We start from the raw sequence: 21021 nt of genomic DNA, 5'->3' as shown, positions 1-21021 counted from the left end.
TTACCATGTCCCATAACCGGGCTGTCTGCCATGACAACAACCACAAAAATAACATTTCACCTGTGCGATAGTTTAGAGGTGATGGCAAGTGACAGATACGTCATTGAATCATGCTTTCTGTAGTATTTCCTGCCGAGTAGCCCTAATGTACAATTCATACCGTCACCATTAGGAATTCATTTAATCCTTTTAAATTTTTCCCTTTGATTTTTTTTCAATCATAACCACTTACGTATTTTCTTCCATCTCCTTTAAACCGTATTTATTTTGTTATCGTATCTTTATTCCCCTCATTTTCGATTTAATTTCATCGTATTTGTTTTCTCTTTGTTCCTCTTGCAGTAGGTCATGTTGCAGAAAACTGCGAATGTACAGTATTGTTGTTTTGATATTTGCTCAATAACAATGATGATGATGATGATTTAAAAAAAGAAAATGAGAAAAGCTTGTCGTTGTTGACTTCTGAAACCAAAGCGTGTTAATCCATGTTGGCCTAACAAACTGTAAAATCACTGTATTGAAGTATATTTCATTTCAAAAGACTGCAGAAACTGTTTCTTCAATTCCAATGAAAATGTATGCATCGTGTTCTGTATGGTGAACGAACAATGTAAGAGACTTTTCGGTAGAGTTATTCGTTTGAATTTTTCAAATAAAACTTCATCTGTACAGTTTTGCTTAATTTCCACATGTCTCGGATGGAATTTAAATACCTACATTTGACCAACACGTGTACTGTAGTTTTGTTTAACTGAATTCATGCAGTTTGGATGAAGCAGTAGTTTAAATGAATACCATCCTAAAGGGAAAGAAAAGTTTTTGATGTTAAGAAATTTAATCCCGAACCAGAGGGAAGCTCATAATTACTAACCTATTATTGATAGCTGAATTCAATGCATGATTCAGGAACTATTTTCTACATTACCTCATCATTCCTTCTTGTTTGCAAAATTGTCACATCTGTAACTGTTTTTTTTTCCATATAACATAAAAACCAAAAACTTCCTCTTATAATCCAATTGGTATGAGACAAAAAAACCCTACTTTATATTGGGTGGTGTGGTGCTTTGTTCTGTCATCTCACAGCCAGGAGATTCCCTCTATTTAAATCTCATCTGGAACCTTTCTGTGTGCAGTTTGCATACTCCAGACACTCCTGCATCCTCCCACAGACCGAAAACATGCATATTAGTTCAATTGGTGATTATAGATTGACTGTTGAACCTGTGATGGAATATTAGTGGTTCCCTCTACCTTTTGTCCGATGGCAGATGGGATTGGTTCCCCCCTGCGACCCTGAATAGAATGAAGTGGGTATAGAAAAGGGATGGATGGAAAATGTATATCTAGTAGTGCTTACAGTGACGCATTCTGGGTTTATCATGATTGCAACTTCTTTGTTGCAGAAGATTCTACTTTTTGAGCTGTGAATTTTTGCAGCAGAAGGATAGAATCTGACATATACTGACAGTCCTTCTGCTAAGCTGCTTAATAAACTCAAAAGAACAGTACTATACTGCAAAGATGTTCCGTGTGAGACATTGTGTCAAAAGAGATTTGAAGACATAAACAGGCAGCACTATACTGATGGAGAAGGTGTTACAGGGAATAGCCATTAATGATGATGAGGATTTTCCTGTATGGAATGCTGATATTTCAAGTATATTTGAGAATATAATAAATAATCCAACACTAGCAAGTATGCAGATGATAATGTAACAAGGTGGTACACAATATAGCTCAAAAGTTACCATCCAGCATGAAAACACAGCACTGTATAGTACCTACAGTGTATGGTTGCTACTGCCGCTTCAACTCGGTTGTCAGAGTATATCACCATTTAGTCATTTCCTGTTTTATTTTGAAACTTTCCCCTCTCGTTTCAGGTATCTTGCCCCGTGTCAAGCGTCTGATCGTCTCCCCTGATTGCCAGTGTTTCCACCTGTTCCTCTTGGTCCCTCATGTGTTCAAATAGTCTGCGTTTCCCTTGTCTTGTACCAGTATGTTGTCTCTGGTCACGAACTTCATGACTGGCCCCTTGAACCATAGATTTCACAGCCATAGTTTCCTCGAGCCTGCAGTCAAGCGACTCTCCTGCAGCGCGTATTGTTTGTAAGTTATTCATAGCCATAGTTAATTTATATAATCAGTAATTTTCACAGCCTTGTTTTGTTCCTCCGTTTTTGGAGTGTTTTTGTTGTAACCTTTCATAGTTCCTCCCCTAGTGGAGCGATTTTGTGTTTTGTTCTTGAAAGATCTTTGTGCCGCCGTTAGAGGTGTGCCCCCAAGTTAATTGTTTAAGTTTCATAGCGCCTCTGTTTTTTAAGAGCGTCTTTTGTTTAAATCCGCCTAGGAGAGCGTGAGAGTTTATTTGGTTATCGTTCATAGGTTTTCTGTTTTCCTCCTGAGTTGGAGAGATTTGTTTTATAACTTTCATAGCTGCACTCGTCCTCAGCCATATTTACTGAGGAGAGTGCTTGGGTGTTTCACAGCCTTTTCCTTTGTTCTGCTGGAGATCCTCAACCTGCCTTATTGTTGCTATTTAATAAACATCTTTGCTTTTGAACTGACCCTGAGTCCGAGGCGTCTGACAGAAGCACCAGTTACAGCAATATTTGAACACAGCCAACGGTCAAGCAATGCGCATGAGTGTGTGTGTGTGTGTGTGTGTGTGTGTGTGTGTGTCCTATGAACCAGCAACCAGTTTATATCAGGGAGTTATAGGGGTGGTCGTGGAATAAGTCACTGGTCATTGAGTCTTTTTAATATAAAAGTTTCATTCTCACTTTCTGTGTGGTTAGAACTACTATACTAAAATCATTTGGTTAGGGTAAATTTCATGGTTTGAGCTGCTGGCAACGTATGTTTTCATGTGTCTGTTTGCACTGAGACTAGGTTCTTAATGCTTAAATACACGGGAACTTTGTATTTGTGGTTTGCAAAAACATAATGACAAAACTATATCCCTGTGACTGCGCTGGCCACTCCAGAAACAGACCCTGCGCAAAACACTTTACTGTTTGCCTAATCCAGTATGTATAGTCAGGGTTTGAACCCAGTTACGGCAAAAGTAAAGATTTTCTAGCAAACATCTGCCCAATAGTTGCAACGCCCCTGAAAAATGCCAAGACTTGTGACAAATGGATTATAACAGCAGCATCCCTACTAATGTATTTTTAACTTGGGCTATTGTGTAAATGTTGCTGCATGTTGTATGTATAGTTCTCATGTTTACATAATTAGTCTATTTCTTTTTTTTTTTTTTTAAGACTAAATGCATGAAAAAGTCTTCATTCATGATTTGTAAGATTGTAATTAAATTTCTTGGTGCCAAATGAGGAAATAGATCTACAGTTGATCAAATTATGACTGCGCATGGGTTCATACATGTGAAACTTTCAATTCATTAGTCAAAAATCCCATAATAAACTTAAACAGGCATCTTTGAATTTAACTGCATTTACATGCAAAATCTACTCTGTCCTGTTTCACATAAAAATAAATAATTCAAGACAACATTAGCTCTCTGTAGACAGTAGGGCCATTGATATACAATATAACGGAGGCGTTTTAAAAAATGCTCCACTTTTAAACTCATGATCAAGTTTTGTGCCCTTGTTGTAAATAACTGCATTGAACAGAGGGGGAATTCCATCAAGTACAAATATAGATCCTTGTCCTGCCTTCAACGGTGAAATGAAAATAATTTCAATTGTTCAAAATGATGCTGTAGATTTCAGAAGTTATTATAGTGAATTTACATGGGTATTGTTGGGATAGATTCATCATAAATAAATGATAAAGTTTAGCCATTTTAGAGGAAAAACACAACTTTGAGTCATGTTTGTATTATAAATTGTAATAATTTCTAACCTAAGTTTCTCATACACACACATGCACACACATATGTATGTGTGTATATATATATATATATATATATATATATATATATACATATGTGTGTAACTATAAACAGTTGTTTAAACTGACAGTCTTGGAATTGACACTTGGAAATTTCTCTAAGACCAATTCCTGCCCATTTAAATGTTTGAGCCTTTATGTGGGAAAGTGTTTATATTTTGGGTTACTTCCCCTCTTTCCTCTTATAAAAAAAATGTTTGTTGCACAATCATTCTGCCTCAGAAAAAGAAAATCATCTTCTCAGTGTTGCTGTTCATGACCATGATGAGTGACTGTCCTGTACTGTTCCAACCAGCATCATACTTCTATTGCAATCAATAATTAGCTGAAGTCAGGAACACCAAAGAATGGGCTCCTGCTATGGGATGCTTTCCTGCGTCGACTCTGAATTTGCTCGTGGGGTTGTCCCACCCTGACATTTATCTTCATTATGTGCTTATTTTGACCTGACCCGATAACAAAATGCACATTTAACACTGCCTTTAACGTCCTTAATTCAGGTCACCCATGATCATGAAACTGCTTATCGATCAGTTGTCCCATTACATCAGAGTGTGTGAGTAAACCCTTACTCCTTAGAAGTTAATGTTATATTTATGTTTAGCACCTTCAGTTCAAGTTGAAGGTCAGCATTTCAATGCTTCATGTACAATCTACTTTGGTGGTGTACAGAAGCAAAGTTATGAACATTGCACCAGTGTCCAAATACTTATGAAGCCGTCTGAAGACATTATGTGGACCTGCCACTTGACTTTAATTACAGCTAATTACATGAAAGGAGGACAAAAGTGTGTCTGTATGATTTGGAAGCAGCAGCATGTTTACAGTGAGGCAGGGTCACGACTTCTTGCCTCATTCAGCAACACAACACAGCTCTATTCAAAGCACAGAAAATCTCCACGGCTCCCGTCCAAACAATAATGACTCAGAGACGCCACGATGTCGACTTCAGAAAGTATCTTTTTAAGATAACTCTTATCTGCTGAGGTCTATCCTGACATCGGACAGAATTGTAAACCCTTTCATACTTAATTTGAAAGCTCTGGATCCAGACATGCAGCGGTTGTTTTATTGTGCTACTCATTTTAGCATTGAGCCACCCCTCATTTCTTTATATCTTGCCTGGAGAATGAGAATTAGGTGCAGCGATTTACTGAATTGGGAACAGGCACCAATGAGAATACAGTCTGTAAGGCAAAAACAGAGTTTGTATAATTCTTACAAGCTTGACAGTCAGTATTTAGTATGAGCACCTTTTTTTTTTTTTCAACACAGACTGAACCCTCTTAGATGAGCTTTCTGTCATTTCTTTCATAAGTCTTCAGGAATAGTTCTTCAGGTCTCTTGAAGGACATCCAAAAGCTCTTCTTTGGATGTTGGCTGCCTTTTGCTTTGTTCTCTGTCAAGATGATCCATCACTGCTCCCATAATGTTGAGGTCCAGACTCTGGGGAGGATCCATCATTCTATGAGACATGTCAGCACTGATTTTCAATCCAGTTCTTGTGTCTTTTGGCATACACTCATGCTTTTTTCCCACTTTCCCTTCTAAAAGAATGGCCTCTTCCACGGAGACCATTTCTAATGAGGCTATAATGAACAGTAAATGGATCAACTAAAGGTCCAGATGACTCCTGAAGTCCTGTGTTAGATTCTTCCCTGTTTCAGAGGAACATCGCTTTCAGATACTGTTATACAACTGAAAATATTTTTTCTTTACGGTTTCCCCACATAAGCCAAATTCTCACCAAGTATCTCTTTGGGAATCATCTTTTTAATGATAATTTTGTGTCTGTCAAGCTGTACTGTATTTGGTGCTTATTGTGGACTAATGATGCAATTTGAAACAGGTTTTTGGCTAAGTTGTCCGTTATGTGGAGACACAAAATTGCTCCATCACTTGAGTAAGGCGCCCTTTAATGCTTAAATGAGTCATAGGTCAGTGTTGAGTGGCATCACAAACAAGATAACACATTCCCCTGTAATGGTCAGGTACACTGAGTGAGTGAAAATGTAGCCAATGTCAATAAAATAAGTAAATAAATGAATCAATAAAGCTTCGATAGACCTGAAACTATCGGGCAACTATTGCTCAAGACCTCTTCAAAAGACTCCCAGAAGGAAAATTTAAAGACATGAGGGGTGGATGAAGACTACCAACCTGACTGACACGGATAGAATTATTATAGCCTGGAAATACAGCCCTATGCATGTGTCAATGAGCAACATAATTCATTGGCTACATTACTGCAGAAGATCAACTGTGGTCTTACTACTGTAATATTTTTTTCTTATCGAAAAAAACTGGACCTCCAGTCTGTTATATAGTCTGAATATGCAACATGATACCCGAAAATGTTTGCAATGCAGTTAATAGAAGAGGAAGCTACTAAATAACAAAAGTGATCATTTTGATAACTCTTATTTTAAAATAACTGATGACCAACGTGTCCTCTGTTTAAAATGATTTGTCTCAAAAGTCTTTGGCATATTAGAGTCTTCCACTTCTAGGGTGACGAAGGACAATTTGGAGTGGTTGATTTTGAAAATCAACCACTCCAAATTTGCTGAATTTTCCGTGTAGATGTGTCGTCACTTTGTCTTATACTTTGTGTAATGCTCTAAATCCAGGCTCCAATGTGATCCCCGCATGATCACAATTTCCAGGAACGACCTAACTGCTGTAAGCTATGTTTTTCCAAAAGTATTTTCTCTGCAAAACCACCATAACTGAGTAATGCTCAAATACTCAAAACACCATCGGCTGCTTGCACATCAAACTTAACATGTACAAAAATCATTGCAGTGTCAAATGCTCACTATTTATTTAAAGTATTTGTTCATTTAATCATATCTTATTTGGGTTTTGCTTAGATTTTAAAGTACATTTTGCTCACAAAGCTCTTGAACATATTCCAGTACTTCCTTTCGCAGAAGCTTTCATCCAAAGCGATTTGCAAGTGAGAAGCACGTTGGAGGCAACGTGGGGTTATATATATTTTGGCCAAAGACACAGTGAGATGTGGTGAAGTTGGGATCAAACCAGAAAACTTCCAATTAGTTTCCAACTCTCTATCTCCTGAGCTGCGGCCACTTCTTTGTAAAAGACATGATGAAACTAGTTCACATGGGTCATACTGGTGTCAATCTGCAGCTGCTGCGCCATAAACAAGCAAGTTAGGACTATGTGCAGGCTGAATATTTGACTGCTATTGTGAGGGGAGTTGGTGGCTCTTGTATACCCTGGAGGTCCGCTTTTCTCTATAGAATGAAAGGTAATTCAAAATCAATACAAGAGAGAACTTATATCTTGTGATAAAACATTTCTGTCGCAATGGGAGCCTCACAGCTTCAAGTCAAGATGAAAGTGTTCCAATCTACAGGGCATAGAAGATCACTGAATGGTTTGGGGATGAAAAATGAGGTGAATCATATGCTATAGCCTTTGCAGCCTCCAGATCTCAACCTCACTAAATGCTTTCGGGAGATTTTGGATGTGCTCTCCAAACACCAAAAAGTAGAGGGCTCAAAGCCCATTATGTTGTTGTTGTTTTTTCTTGTATTTACCACTTGGTAAATGTGTGTGTGGGATCATTAGTTTTCTAGGAAAAGATCTTATCATCACTTCATAATAAAACCAAATAACATCAAACAGTGTATTTCTTCCTCAAGTCACACAATCGCAGCATGCAGGACCCGATATGACTCAGAATTTTATGTTGGAGAAGAACAAACAAAACAGACAGAAACTTGATCTTTATCAGTTTCAGACAGTCACAAGACATTCGAAGAATTAAACCAAGACAACACCACTTGGAAACATTATATCAGTACAAACAGGACAGCTGTTTATAATCTATTTATTGATAAAAGAAAAATGGACAAGCGCAATTCTCTCATGCATTTACTTTAACTTAACCTCTAATTTTTCTATAGGAATTGTCTGGTGATCTGGGAAACATCCAATGAAATGTCCCACAGGACATCGGGGACGTTTTCTCATCTCTGAGGAGGACATCCTTTGAATGTACCTGCTACCATTTGAAATAGTCTGACAGGATATGGTCACTTTGATTTCTAAATAAAAGCATAAAGCAGTAGGTAATTTAGCGCAATGTAAAACAGGAACTCAAAAAGAACATTATCTTCAAAATCAGATTCAAGTGTCATCTCAGTGTCTGTTTCCACTTCAGTTTCTCCCAATAATATCATACAGCCACCTCGTCATTATGGTTAAATGTTCTTACTCTGAAAATATTAGCCGGAAATTTCTGTCTTTAAAAGTCACGACTTGACACCTTTTAGCCTTGAGATGTTGCCTGCCGATGACAGGGGCTAAACAACACGGGGGAAACTGTCCATGTTGACCCCAAGAGTCGACCACACACTACATTTAACAGCTGCGGTATCACCGATGATTCTGCGGTGAAAAAACGGGGTAAGTTAACAACGCCAATAATCAGCCAGTGTTAGCATCAAAACAACAGAGCACCAGCTCGTTTAAAAAGGCTGCTTAGCTCGTTAGCATTAGCTAGCTGTTGACATCTTTGCTGTGATGTTGAATTGCCCTTTCATACTGGCAGCATTCCATTATAATTCCCGACAAGATAAGATATACTATCAAAGACATTGCAAGCACAATTACATTTTGATGGAACAGACTCCCAGGTGTGAGGTGTGTGAACAGGAAAACACAAGGAATAGTACATAATATACAAATAAGAACGAGGATATAAGTCAAGATACGAATAGATATTGATACAAGTGAACAGTTACGAACGGACTGTAGATTGCATTTAACTACTGTCATAATAAAAAAGGAAAAAGAGTTGGAATCTGCAACTCCGAGTCAGAAAAAGTTAGGACTGCAGGAAAATGAGAATGAGAAACAAAATGTAAAGTATTCCTACATTTTTTTAATCTATATATTTTTTTATTGCAGAAAGAATTGACTCGGGACGTTTCATGCTTCCATTAGCTTCTTTTCATTTGTTAAATTTGCGTTTCAAAACCCCCCAAAAAGCAGAAGCAAAGAAATGTCAAAGTAAATGTATTAATCATTGTATCTTTTTTTTATTTAAATTTTTTTTTTAATGTATATTTTCCATAAGGGGGAGGGTGAGTTCATGAATAGGACTGAAACTGGTTTCATTAAGTGAATGAGCCAGTGTTTTACCGACTTCTTTTTCTGTGGCATGAAAATGTGGCCATGCCTTTTAGGATCTGACCAACAAAAGTGTCAGAATTTATGTTTGACCAGTGTGGGTTTTTCTTAGCGCACGAAAGAAGATGGTCTACACATAATGCCGACATGTTGTTGTTTTCTTTTTGCATTTGATAAAGGGATGGATTTGTACAAAACCATCTCTTTGAGATTTTATGGTTGCTGAACAGCACTTAGGTCCTGAAGAGTGGAGGAGTTTAAGTGGAACTTGAATGGGGGAAAACACTTAAACCTCACCCTAAACAATTACAAAGCAGATGGACAGTAATGCGTTTTGTTCTCCGTAGATGTAGCCAATGAAATGGAGTATGATGAGAGACTTGCACTTTTCCGCCAAACTCGCCTCAATCCCTTCGATCGTGGAGAGGAAGAAGATGGTCCTCAAGAAGGCAAGACACCCCCCCAACATGGTAAAGTTGCCAAATCCCAACTATTGCAAGAGTAGAAACAGTGGCTTTAACGTTGCCTCCATAGCTGAAGTCAAGTCCAAGAAGACGGCAGGAGATTTATTTATTTTTCTGTGACTCTTAATTGATACTAATTGTTGAAATAGAATCTCTCGGGAGCTCATTCTGCTTAATGTACTTCATTAACTATCTTGATGATGAAAATTTTGACTATGACTAGTATGCTTTGGTAGACATAATTTTTCTATCAGTTGTCTGCTCCGAAAATATGACGAATTTGGTCGATTGTGAAAACAAGTCAAGTTAGTTTTATCAGCCATAGTTGAGTAAAGATGTGCAAATGTTCCAGGTTCTGGACTCTCATCAGGAGGGAAGATTGCTCGGCTCATACTAAGATTCTTTTGCTTTATGAACTTGGAAATGAAGTTGAAATATTTGAGTGATATATGTGATATAGTATACAGATTTCTCATGTACTCAACAGATTGCTGTTGCAGTGGGTGGTGTTTTCAGAGGTCAGATCTTTTGCTTCTCCTAAATGTCACTTGTTCGCAGACATAGAGTTGCTCCCAACGCACACATAATTCGACCTCCTTTTCATTTTTAGCTGTTGACACAAATTGAATATTTACATGCAAAACGTGAACCTACTGTGTAAAGAACACGAACACCGGATTGTTGTGACAGACTCTGAGCTCGAGGAACGGGAAGTGGGAAATTCTGTAGCTGAACGAGAGCAAATGAGACGCTAAAGAGTGAGCTGCACTTCGGTAACACTTCCCTTTATTGTTAGGATTTAGGAATCTGAGCCCTTTCTTTGTTGAGCTACACCAATAACGCGTGGAAGACCCACAGACTGCTGGCTGTGTTGATTCTTGTGCTGCGATCGTCTCTTCCCTGGTTAATGATTCTTTCCGCCTGGCACAGAAAACTGTATTGACATGTTTTACTCTGACGTTTATGGAGGTAACTGCATTCGTCTGCACTTTTTTTCTAGCAAGGTGGACAGCAGGCTTGCTTAATGAAATGATTGAAGTAGTTTGAAATGGATCATTTGAGAGAATAAACTTAAGCCACGTTGAGATTCATGTGCTTGCTTTAATTTTATTCCAGTCCAGTTTCCTGTTGATTCTCACTGAAATCCTGACAGTCACGGCACACAGTGTCTTTTGAGTGTTGATTTTGCTTGGACTTGAACTGAGATGCAGGCCTGTACCTTTGCTTCTGTTGTAGTTTTGTAGATTTTTTTTCACCTGTGTTCCGAATGTTCCTCTCTTTTATTTTGAAATCAAAACCCAAAAAGATATTTGAATATGATCAAACGGCCTGCGAGGGAAAGTGTTGAGACAGTGTGCTACAACCGGGTCTAAAGTAGTTAATTACCACGTTCTAAGCTGCACATGCTTCCTCAGATTGAACAGACAGCTGTTGTTTTAAGCTAATTAAGGTTATTTTAATTGCATACACCAACTTCAGTTGTACAAGGGATTCAACCCTCGTTATGCAATGGAAATTTTTCAATATTTCCTCTGTTTTTCAGAATTTGTGTTTATCCGCTTGCTTTTATTGCTTTTGTATCTGTTGGGCATGCTAACGTGTTCGCCTTAACAGCTTTCCAAGGCGGTGTCGTGTTTTCCAGTAACCAAAACTCAAACTCTGAGCAGAAATGCTGTCCTATGGTACCACAGATGAAACAGAGTTTTGTACAAAATAGTTAGGAGGAGCAACAATGAGTTGAGAAAAATGTTGTACTGTGGCGTAGTTTTTGAAACGGGAACTGGTTATGAACACAGATGTGGCTGTAACACAATGCAGAGCACTTCAAAGTTCATTCAGGCAGGGGCAGCAGCAGCTTTATTGACAGAGTCGGCGCGTGTCTTGTCAGGTGGATTTGTTACACATTGCTAGAGCTGATGGGACAATTACCAGCGAGTCCTTCGGTTTCCCATTCCGTGCTCTTGTGCTCCTCTGAGATCTCGACTGTAGGGCGACCATTCTCGTGTGTATCAAATTGGTATAGATGACTGTGTGCAGTTGCCATATCATTGTGAGCACGGTTTGCTCACTGGAAGAACTTGTTGTCATGTTTCCATCTTCGTAGAACCTGAAATGTTTTCAGGGTCCAGAACCCACAGTTCAGACCGCACCATGGATCTTGGTCTAGCTGAGGACCACTTCTCAAGGCCTATGGTAAGTGATGCATTTTTCCTGCTGTCATCCAATCAAAATGTTCCTTATTGAAAAAAAATACAGGCGCTTCCCATGAAGCAGCATTTCTTTTTCTCTTATTTTCCTCCCAAATTGCTGTTATAGGGCTCTTTTGTGGCATCAGACATTGAACAGCTGAAATTGGCCATAGAGGAGTGTAAGAAGCTGATCCTGGAGCTTCCAGAGCATTCGGAGAGACAAAAGGACACTGTGGTGAAACTCATCCACCTTCGCCTCAAACTGCAGGAGCTTAAGGTGGGAACTGGGCAGTGGATGGCACGATATTGATCCTGCTGTTGTTAATGCTGCTTCAGTAAAAGATTTCAAGGAATGAACTGCTGGAAAAAAAAGCTAAATGTGAATGAAAGAATAATTTCCTGAACTGCTTCCAAGGGCATGTGTGAAGTGTAATACTGACAGGCTAAGAATAGCCTAATGGCAGGGTTCAAATGTAACTTTCAAACAGCAGGTAAATATTTTCACCAGCCAATGGATCATCCATTGTTTGACTACAAGTAATAACCTCGAGTTGTTCTTATCCCAGTTTTTTGTTTATTATTGCATTTGGTTTGCAGATGTAACGGTAGATATGGGGGGGGGGGGGGGGGGGGGGGGGCAGTGAGGCTCACACTAAGTCTAAGTCAGCACACAAAGAAACTGGCGGCTGGCTGGTGACCCCAAAGTATTGAACCACCAAAACCATACATTTATTCAAATTACCCACGTGGTGAATGTTCTTTTGCCTAAAGGGTTCATTTGTCCCATGGGGACAAGCGCCCGCTTGATTATTGGAACGGTTGAAGGAATCCCACAAGGCTATAAGTTTCACGAGGTGACGACAATGCACTTTTGGCCTCTAAGCTGCTGACATTGCAGACATTCTTGTGGTTCAAAAAGTTCATCCTTGTAGTCTGATGTGAAGATTAGAAATAGCACTGCATCCATGTCCTAATCAATTAATCTAGTTGAATGGAATGTTTGTTGTGTAGCCATACCCAGCCTGGGCATTTTTGTCTATACTGATGACTCAGCTGTTGCTCCACCTTTACAAAATCTCTGATATCTCTGATAAAACTGTGTTGGTGGCATTCAGGCAACTTGTCATGCTGATTAATGTGAACTAACAGAATATGTTACAGCATTGGTCACGGCTGCAGTAATGCACTAAAGGAACTTTATTTTGAGCTAGGCTGCAACTTTTGAATTATGTCACCAGCCATACATCATTAAAGTAAATCTGATCCATACCCTCTTGCATAAAGTATTTTCTTGTCCTTTTCAACTGTTTCACGTAAAACAGCTGCATCTGACATAGTGCTTTATTGAAATCTTCCTGCTTTAAAGGACCCAGAGGAAGATGAGCCTAATCTAAGAATCCTACTAGAGCACCGCTTCTCCAAGGAGAAGAGCAAGAGTGTGAAACAGACCTGTGACAAGTGTAGCACCATCATCTGGGGCCTTATCCAGACCTGGTATACCTGCACAGGTGAGGCAAAATATACCACTGAATAAAGAACGGCGATGGGTTACAGAGCCAAAGAGTTAACACTGATAAATGTCATTTAGTGTCATCCACACAACAAGACTGTGTACAGCTGATATAAAAAAAAAAACTCCCTGTTTTGACGACATGAGGTTAGTTTTTTCATCTAAAGTCGTTTTTTTTGCCTCACCACAACCATCCTGAGTCAGAAATGACAACATAACATCGAACATCATCTTATGCAATGTATGATAAGAATGTTCCATCTGTGCAGCCATTCACAACGTGACGAATTAATGTTCACTGGTCACAGTGTTATGCATTTAAAGCTTATCATGAGTTAGTGTTATTTAAACGGTAATTACTACAGTCAAGTACAGTAGAAAGTTTCCAATGCGGTGACTACCACGGAGTCACAGCACTCTGAAGAGTCTGATGTGAAGATAAGAACGTATACGCTTTATTTTGATCTGAGGATGTCCAGAAATTGCTTTTTGTTGACATATTCACCATGTTAAAGATAGCCTTTATGTAATGTTTTTTTTTTTTTTTTTATGTTTCTTAAAAATCTAAACTTCCTACTTCCTTGCCAGTTGTATGATGAGGAAATGAGACCAAAAAGGACTAAAAGTTTATTGAAGAAAAACCTGCCAGCAAGCAGGTTTGGTTCACAGAGTCGGTAACTAGCTCAGTCAGAGTCGGTAACTAGCTCAGTCAGAGTCGGTAACTAGCTCAGTCAGAGTCGGTAACTAGCTCAGTCAGAGTCGGTAACTAGCTCAGTCAGAGTCAGTAACTAGCTCAGTCAGAGTCAGTAACTAGCTCAGTCAGAGTCGGAAACTAGCTCAGTCAGAGTTGGTAACTAGCTCAGTCAGACTCAGTAACTAGCTCAGTCAGAGTCGGAAACTAGCTCAGTCAGAGTCGGAAACTAGCTCAGTCAGAGTCGGAAACTAGCTCAGTCAGAGTCGGAAACTAGCTCAGTCAGAGTCGGAAACTAGCTCAGTCAGAGTCGGTAACTAGCTCAGTCAGAGTCAGTAACTAGCGCAGTTAGTCAGTAACTAGCTCAGTCAGAGTCTGTAACTAGCTCAGTCAGAGTCTGTAACTAGCCAGTCAGAGTCGGAAACTAGCTCAGTCAGAGTCGGAAACTAGCTCAGTCAGAGTCAGAAACTAGCTCAGTCAGAGTCGGAAACTAGCTCAGTCAGAGTCGGAAACTAGCTCAGTCAGAGTCGGAAACTAGCGCAGTCAGAGTCGGAAACTAGCGCAGTCAGAGTCGGAAACTAGCGCAGTCAGAGTCGGAAACTAGCGCAGTCAGAGTCGGAAACTAGCGCAGTCAGAGTCGGAAACTAGCGCAGTCAGAGTCGGAAACTAGCGCAGTCAGAGTCGGAAACTAGCGCAGTCAGAGTCGGAAACTAGCGCAGTCAGAGTCGGAAACTAGCGCAGTCAGAGTCGGAAACTAGCGCAGTCAGAGTCGGAAACTAGCGCAGTCAGAGTCGGTAACTAGCGCAGTCAGAGTCGGTAACTAGCGCAGTCAGAGTCGGTAACTAGCGCAGTCAGAGTCGGTAACTAGCGCAGTCAGAGTCGGTAACTAGCTCAGTCAGAGTCAATAACTAGCTCAGTCAGAGTAACTAACTAGCTCAGTCAGGGTCAGTAACTAGCTCAGTCAGAGTCGGAAACTAGCTCAGTCAGAGTCGGAAACTAGCTCAGTCAGAGTCGGAAACTAGCTCAGTCAGAGTCGGAAACTAGCTCAGTCAGAGTCGGAAACTAGCTCAGTCAGAGTCGGAAACTAGCTCAGTCAGAGTCAATAACTAGCTCAGTCAGAGTAACTAACTAGCTCAGTCAGAGTAACTAACTAGCTCAGTCAGAGTAACTAACTAGCTCAGTCAGGGTCAGTAACTAGCTCAGTCAGAGTCGGAAACTAGCTCAGTCAGAGTCGGAAACTAGCTCAGTCAGAGTCGGAAACTAGCTCAGTCAGAGTCGGTAACTAGCTCAGTCAGAGTCGGTAACTAGCTCAGTCACAGTCAATAACTAGCTCAGTCAGAGTCGGTAACTAGCGCAGTCAGAGTAACTAACTAGCTCAGTCAGAGTCGGTAACTAGCTCAGTCAGAGTCGGTAACTAGCGCAGTCAGAGTAACTAACTAGCGCAGTCGGAGTAACTAACTAGCTCAGTCGGAGTCGGTAACTAGCTCAGTCAGAGTCGGTAACTAGCTCAGTCAGAGTCGGTAACTAGCTCAGTCAGAGTCGGTAACTAGCTCAGTCAGAGTCTCTCTGGAATGGAAAACTCAGAGCTTTGCTCAATTCAGCGTTTTCACTTGGTTAGCTTTTAGGTGTCTCAGAGCTCCTGTTGAGTTAAAATGTGCTATGTGTTATTTTTACTTTGCACCCACTTCTTTAATTCAGTTCCTATGCCTTTATCACTTTCTATTTCCAGGATGCTATTATCGTTGCCATAGTAGGTGCATGAACCTGATCACGAAGCCCTGTGTCAGGTCAAAGGTCAGCCACCAGTCGGAGTATGAACTCAGCATCTGTCCAGAAATAGGACTGGATCGGCAGGATTACCGTTGTGCAGAATGTCGCACACCTATATCCCTGAGTGAGTACATTTCTAAGTTGTTAAAGCTCACTAATGTTTTCCGTGTTACTCATGAATATGAGTAGAGGTCAGTTTGAGGTCCAGAAGTTTGGAAATATTAAAAAAGCAAAACCATCAGAGGTTTAGTAAGACATGAACTTACCAGATCTCTGTAATTGCTTCTCAGCTTCAACGTTAGCTTCCACCTGACTTAACTGCTGTGGTGGATTATAGTTTTAGTCTTTTTTTTTTTTTTTTTGACAGTTTGACTTTACTGTGCCTATTTTTCTTTCAGGGGGTGTACCAAGTGAGGCCAGACAATGTGACTACACAGGCCAGTACTACTGCAGCACATGCCACTGGAATGACACAGCCATCATCCCAGCTCGTGTCATCCACAACTGGGAGTTTGAACCACGAAAGGTATCACAAAGAGCCACACCAAAAAAAATCTGCTCAGGCGGGCGTATAAAGTAAAATTAAAAAAAGTCAAATAAACATTGTTTTTACTTTGTCTTTGATATTGTCAAATGAGAACCTGCAGTGACGTTCAGCGCAGCAAACCAGCAGCATGTTCCATTGTTCAGTTAGTACCATGAAAGTAGAGCAAAGGAAGGTGAGAGCCAAAAGACTTGCTTTCAAAGGTTGCTTTAGGTTGGCATGTTTGGAAGCTATGGTTTTAAGGAGAACTTAGCTGAATAAATGCATAAACAAATAGCCCAAATCAAATCTCAGTAGCCTCTTTAGTATTATAGATCTTACTGATTTTCAAATCTATATGTGTTTTAAAACTTTCTGTATAGAATTTATCCAGCCATGTTGAGAGTGAACATAGATAAAATGGAAGAATTTTACACTGGATGGCTTTAGTGGTTTTTATTTCAGCTCATTTTACAGTCTCACTGATCTCAGGTTATATTTGGCCTTTCCAAATCAAATAACATTACTATTATTATTATTATTGAGGCTATTTATCAGTAATTTCACTCTGTTAACATAGATGGTCGAAGGCTATAATTTAACTTCTATAGCTCTTGAATTGAAGTGTGATGGTGACACTTTGTTGTGCTGAATTTCATTATCGGCTTCTTTTAGTACATTAACACAGGCAAAGTGTTTGTAACATTTAGGAAGCAGCGAGCTGACATGTTTATGCTTTAATTAGCACAAGTAGAGTTGATAAAATTAGGCCACAGGCTAAACAGGCACTTTACTTTGCTCGCCGCGAACAGCTGCGGATGAAAAGAATTTCACGCATGGACTTATTCATCTTTTAGACTGAGACAAAGCAGGAAATGAGTGTTTGGGTTAAGTGAACATGTTAAAGACACTCAAATGTAAAACTGTTTTAGGGTATTAGATTTATTTTGTACATTTTACTGCCAAACTGAAGAAATATACAGAATTACCATACAGAAACATTAAAGACACTCCTGGCACTCCACCAGCGCAGTCAGTTTGCCGGTCATGAGGAGCATTACACAACGAGGGAGAATGCGCCATCTATGGCTCTAAAAACAAAGAGCATTTGTAGGTTTGAGAAAATCAATCAAGGAGAGTCAGACTGATGTTATTTAAACTCGGTCACAGTAGGTTGAATTCCCTCATCTAATAGAAATATCTCTTTGTGAAAGCCAGGCAGAATCTGACCTTCTATCATCTTCAACCCAGGTCAGCTGGAGGGTTGCTCACCTTGTCAGAATGGATGCATTGACTTATTCAAGCTGACCTCCAAGTTCAACCCACATCACTACGCTACCACGAAAGGGCTACTAAGGGCTACTGTTAGTTTGTGTGAGCATCTGCAACCAGTCTGTTAGCTGACGGTGTGTCTCTTTCTCAGGTTTGTCGGTCCTCAATGCGCTACCTGGCACTTATGTTGCCCCGACCTGTGCTGAGGCTGAAAGAAATCAACCCGCTGCTATTCAACTTTGTGGAGGAACTGGTAGAGATCAGGGTGGGTAGTTTGACTTATTTGGAAGACCCTTCAGGGGGTTGTAGCGTTTTGAAGTATCGGTGTTCAGATTCTTCAGGGAGTTCAGTATCTTTGACGTTGTTTTACTTGTGCTGTGTTGATTTATCTTACCAAATCTGCTTAGCTCTTCTTCTCCTTTTTGCAGATGATAATTATAGTGATGAAAAAAAACAAAAAAACAATAGTATCAAGCATTACTTGCTCATGCAGGAGGAGAGAACATAAACTGCAAGAGTTTGAGGGCTCTGTGTGTTTTGTGCTTATGTTTGGCTGTGTCCTTTTCAGAAACTTCGTCAAGATATTCTGTTGATGAAACCATATTTTATTACCTGCAAGGAGGCGATGGAAGCTCGACTTCTACTGCAGGTGAGTAACTTTTTACATGATGCGTTTACAATGCCTTTGAAATATGTCGTCATTTCCACAATGGGCTGTTGAAGCATGACGCAACACTACCACCTTGTGGTGGAAGTGGGGAACTTGGACTCGGGTCATGAAAGATTGTTAATGTACTGCATGTTGAACTACTGTATGTGAATAGTTGGTCTGTATAACTTGTTTGCTCTTGTTTCCGCCCTCTTTATTTACACATTTAATATTCTAGAACTTTTTTTGAGTTTTCAACATACTTCAGATGTTAAAAAAAACGACCTAAAGCATTTTCCCTCAGCAAGCTTGAATCTAGTTGTGTTCAGATTGCCTGCAAAGACTCCGTGGTGTAATACGTTTTGCACTGTGTTTTTAACCTCCAGCTCCAAGATCGCCAGCACTTTGTTGAGAACGACGACATGTACTCACTACAGGATTTGATTGACATCTCCAGTGGCAGACTCAGCTGTTCCCTCACTGAGATCCACACCACATTTGCTAAGCACATCAAACTAGACTGTGAGGTGAGATAGATGTGTTCATCGTGCTCGTACTATGATGGAATAGTGAAGAGAATCTAAAATAGTTATGAAGAACTGTAGACGTTCCAACACAAATATGAGAACACGATCCTTTTTTTTTCTCTGGCATTTTGCCTGTGTGTGTGTGTGTGTGTGTGTGTGTGTGTGTGTGTGTGTGTGTGTGTGTGTGTGTGTGTGTGTGTGTGTGTGTGTGTGTGTGTGTGTGTGTGTGTGTGTGTGTGTGTGTGTGTGTGTGTGTGTGTGTGTGTGTGTGTGTGTGTGTGTGTGTGTGTGTGTGTGTGTGTGTGTGTGTGTGTGTGTGTGTGTGTGTGTGTGTGTGTGTGTGTGTGTGTGTGTGTGTGTGTGTGTGTGTGTGTGTGTGTGTGTGTGTGTGTGTGTGTGTGTGTGTGTGTGTGTGTGTGTGTGTGTGTGTGTGTGTGTGTGTGTGTGTGTGTGCAGCGTTGTCAGGCCAAAGGATTTGTGTGTGAGCTTTGCAAGGAGGGAGACATCCTGTTCCCTTTTGATAGTCACACCTCAGTCTGCCATGACTGCTCTGCTGTCTTCCACAGGTTAGTTACCGTCAACCATTTAAACAGAAAAATACTCCCAGCTGATCTGATTGTTGAGAGCTTCAGATGTATTCACGATGATGTAAACTTTTCTTAGAAGTCCAGGTGCTGGTTTAATGTAGTGGTTTTATGAGTTTGTGCAAACTCAACATAGCTGACACAGAAAATAACGACCTACCACAGTTGACATGATTAACATGCTTTTTTTTTTTTTTTTTTTTTACATTTGCTATGTATCTCTGCAGGGATTGTTACTATGACAACTCCACAACTTGTCCACGGTGTGCCCGAATGACGGAGCGTAAGCAGGACGAGGTGCCAGATGTGCGACAAACATAGCTTCAGAAAGAACCCTCTGATTTACTGGATGTTAAACTTTGCCTCACGATCAAGCAAATCTGATCAAACTGTTAAAACTAGCTTCTCATCTTTTTGGTTTACTTAGTTTTATGTTTCTGCTACAGTGTCTCTTCTTCCCTGTTCACTATGTATTGAAGCAGGGTATTTAGAAACTCACCTGGACTTTTGATTTCATACTGAAATTTGAAGTATTGGACACTGTGTACTTATCAGAGTGTGTTGTGTTGTGTTTGTGCACGCATGCCTTTTTACATATAAATCGCCCATAGATAAAAAAACATGAACAGTTAGCAGAGATGGCGCTTGCAGGAGTTGTATATTAACTGTGTGCTGCATTAATCCATACAGCCAACTTTTCAGAGTGCTTAAACTTAACGTTTGTCACACACTAAAAGGTTTGGAATTACAGTATAAAGATAACATCTCCAGCTTTCAATAGACTGACTCAAAATATCAATCAGACATTTGCTTTTCAGCACCCTGTTGTGTGCTTTCCATTACTTCCTGTGTTCAAGTGGACGACCTTTCGCTGGGCGGTTATCTCCGAGCATCTGCTCATTACGTAAGATGTTATGTTTGGATTGTTTGTGTGTTTCCTTATCTGCTCACTCACTGATTGGACTCATAATCTGTTTATCTGTTTATCACTTCATGAGGTCTCAAATTTGGGATTTAAAGTCCTTAAAGCAATATTTATTTTCATTTGCTGGTTACCTCACAGTGTAGGCACACTTTGAGTGTTAGTAATTGTCCTTTAGCCACCCTTCATACCAGGAAAAAGATTACGGTTTATAATTGCGTGACATAAAAAAGACAATATATGTATGTATACACACAGTCATTCCAGACATTTTTTTAAAACATAAATACATATACCGGCAACAGACATATAATGAAAGCATGCGTCTGCCGTGAAATCAATCTTCCTGCAAGGAGAAGAGGTTTGCTGAGAAAATAATAAGTGGGAGCTGTTAATTGTTCTATCCTGTTATTTACAACTGTGAAATAATTTTGTACTTTTGCTACATGTTTTATCCAGCTCTGTTTAGTGCTGTGTGGCAGATAACTGTGGATACATTGTGTGCCTATGATAGTCGAGTTCCAGCTGTTATCCAAACGTCCTAATACCATCATGTTAATGGTTTCAGTCTTAAAGTGCTCATGATGAATTTTGTCTTAACGCCAGCAGTATAGATACACAAAGTGGCAACTTGTGGAAATGTGGATCTTAAGTATTTGTTTTAAAATAATATTCTGGCTGTATTAATTTTCAGCAGCATGGTGTACTGTGTTTTCTTTGTTTTTTTTTTTTATTTTTATTTTTTATTAATGGACATACATGGTGTTGGTAAAAGCAAAGCCATGTTGTAAAACCTCTTACCAGTGCATGAATAAAGCGATTAAATGTATTTCATC

General features: G+C 39.8%; 1 protein-coding gene across 1 annotated transcript; it reads left to right on the top strand.

Moving 5' to 3' along the window:
- The first annotated feature begins 8213 nt into the window (after window positions 1-8213).
- On the top strand, window positions 8214-21014 carry def8 (differentially expressed in FDCP 8 homolog). The gene is made up of 12 exons (XM_072380457.1): window positions 8214-8358; window positions 9432-9554; window positions 11653-11741; window positions 11865-12014; window positions 13104-13245; window positions 15668-15832; window positions 16107-16234; window positions 17655-17768; window positions 18072-18152; window positions 18539-18679; window positions 19136-19245; window positions 19491-21014. The coding sequence occupies exons 2-12, from the start codon at window positions 9446-9448 to the stop codon at window positions 19582-19584; spliced, it is 1323 nt and encodes a 440-aa protein (XP_072236558.1). The 5' UTR covers window positions 8214-8358; window positions 9432-9445; the 3' UTR covers window positions 19585-21014.
- The last annotated feature ends 7 nt before the right edge of the window (window positions 21015-21021 follow it).

This window comes from Leuresthes tenuis, unplaced genomic scaffold (genome assembly GCF_036924035.1).
Source record: "Leuresthes tenuis unplaced genomic scaffold, fLeuTen1.0.hap1 SCAF_2, whole genome shotgun sequence".
Classification (NCBI taxonomy): domain Eukaryota; kingdom Metazoa; phylum Chordata; class Actinopteri; order Atheriniformes; family Atherinopsidae; genus Leuresthes; species Leuresthes tenuis.
Note: the sequence above shows the minus strand (reverse complement) of the source record. Positions and strands in the feature narration are given on the sequence as shown.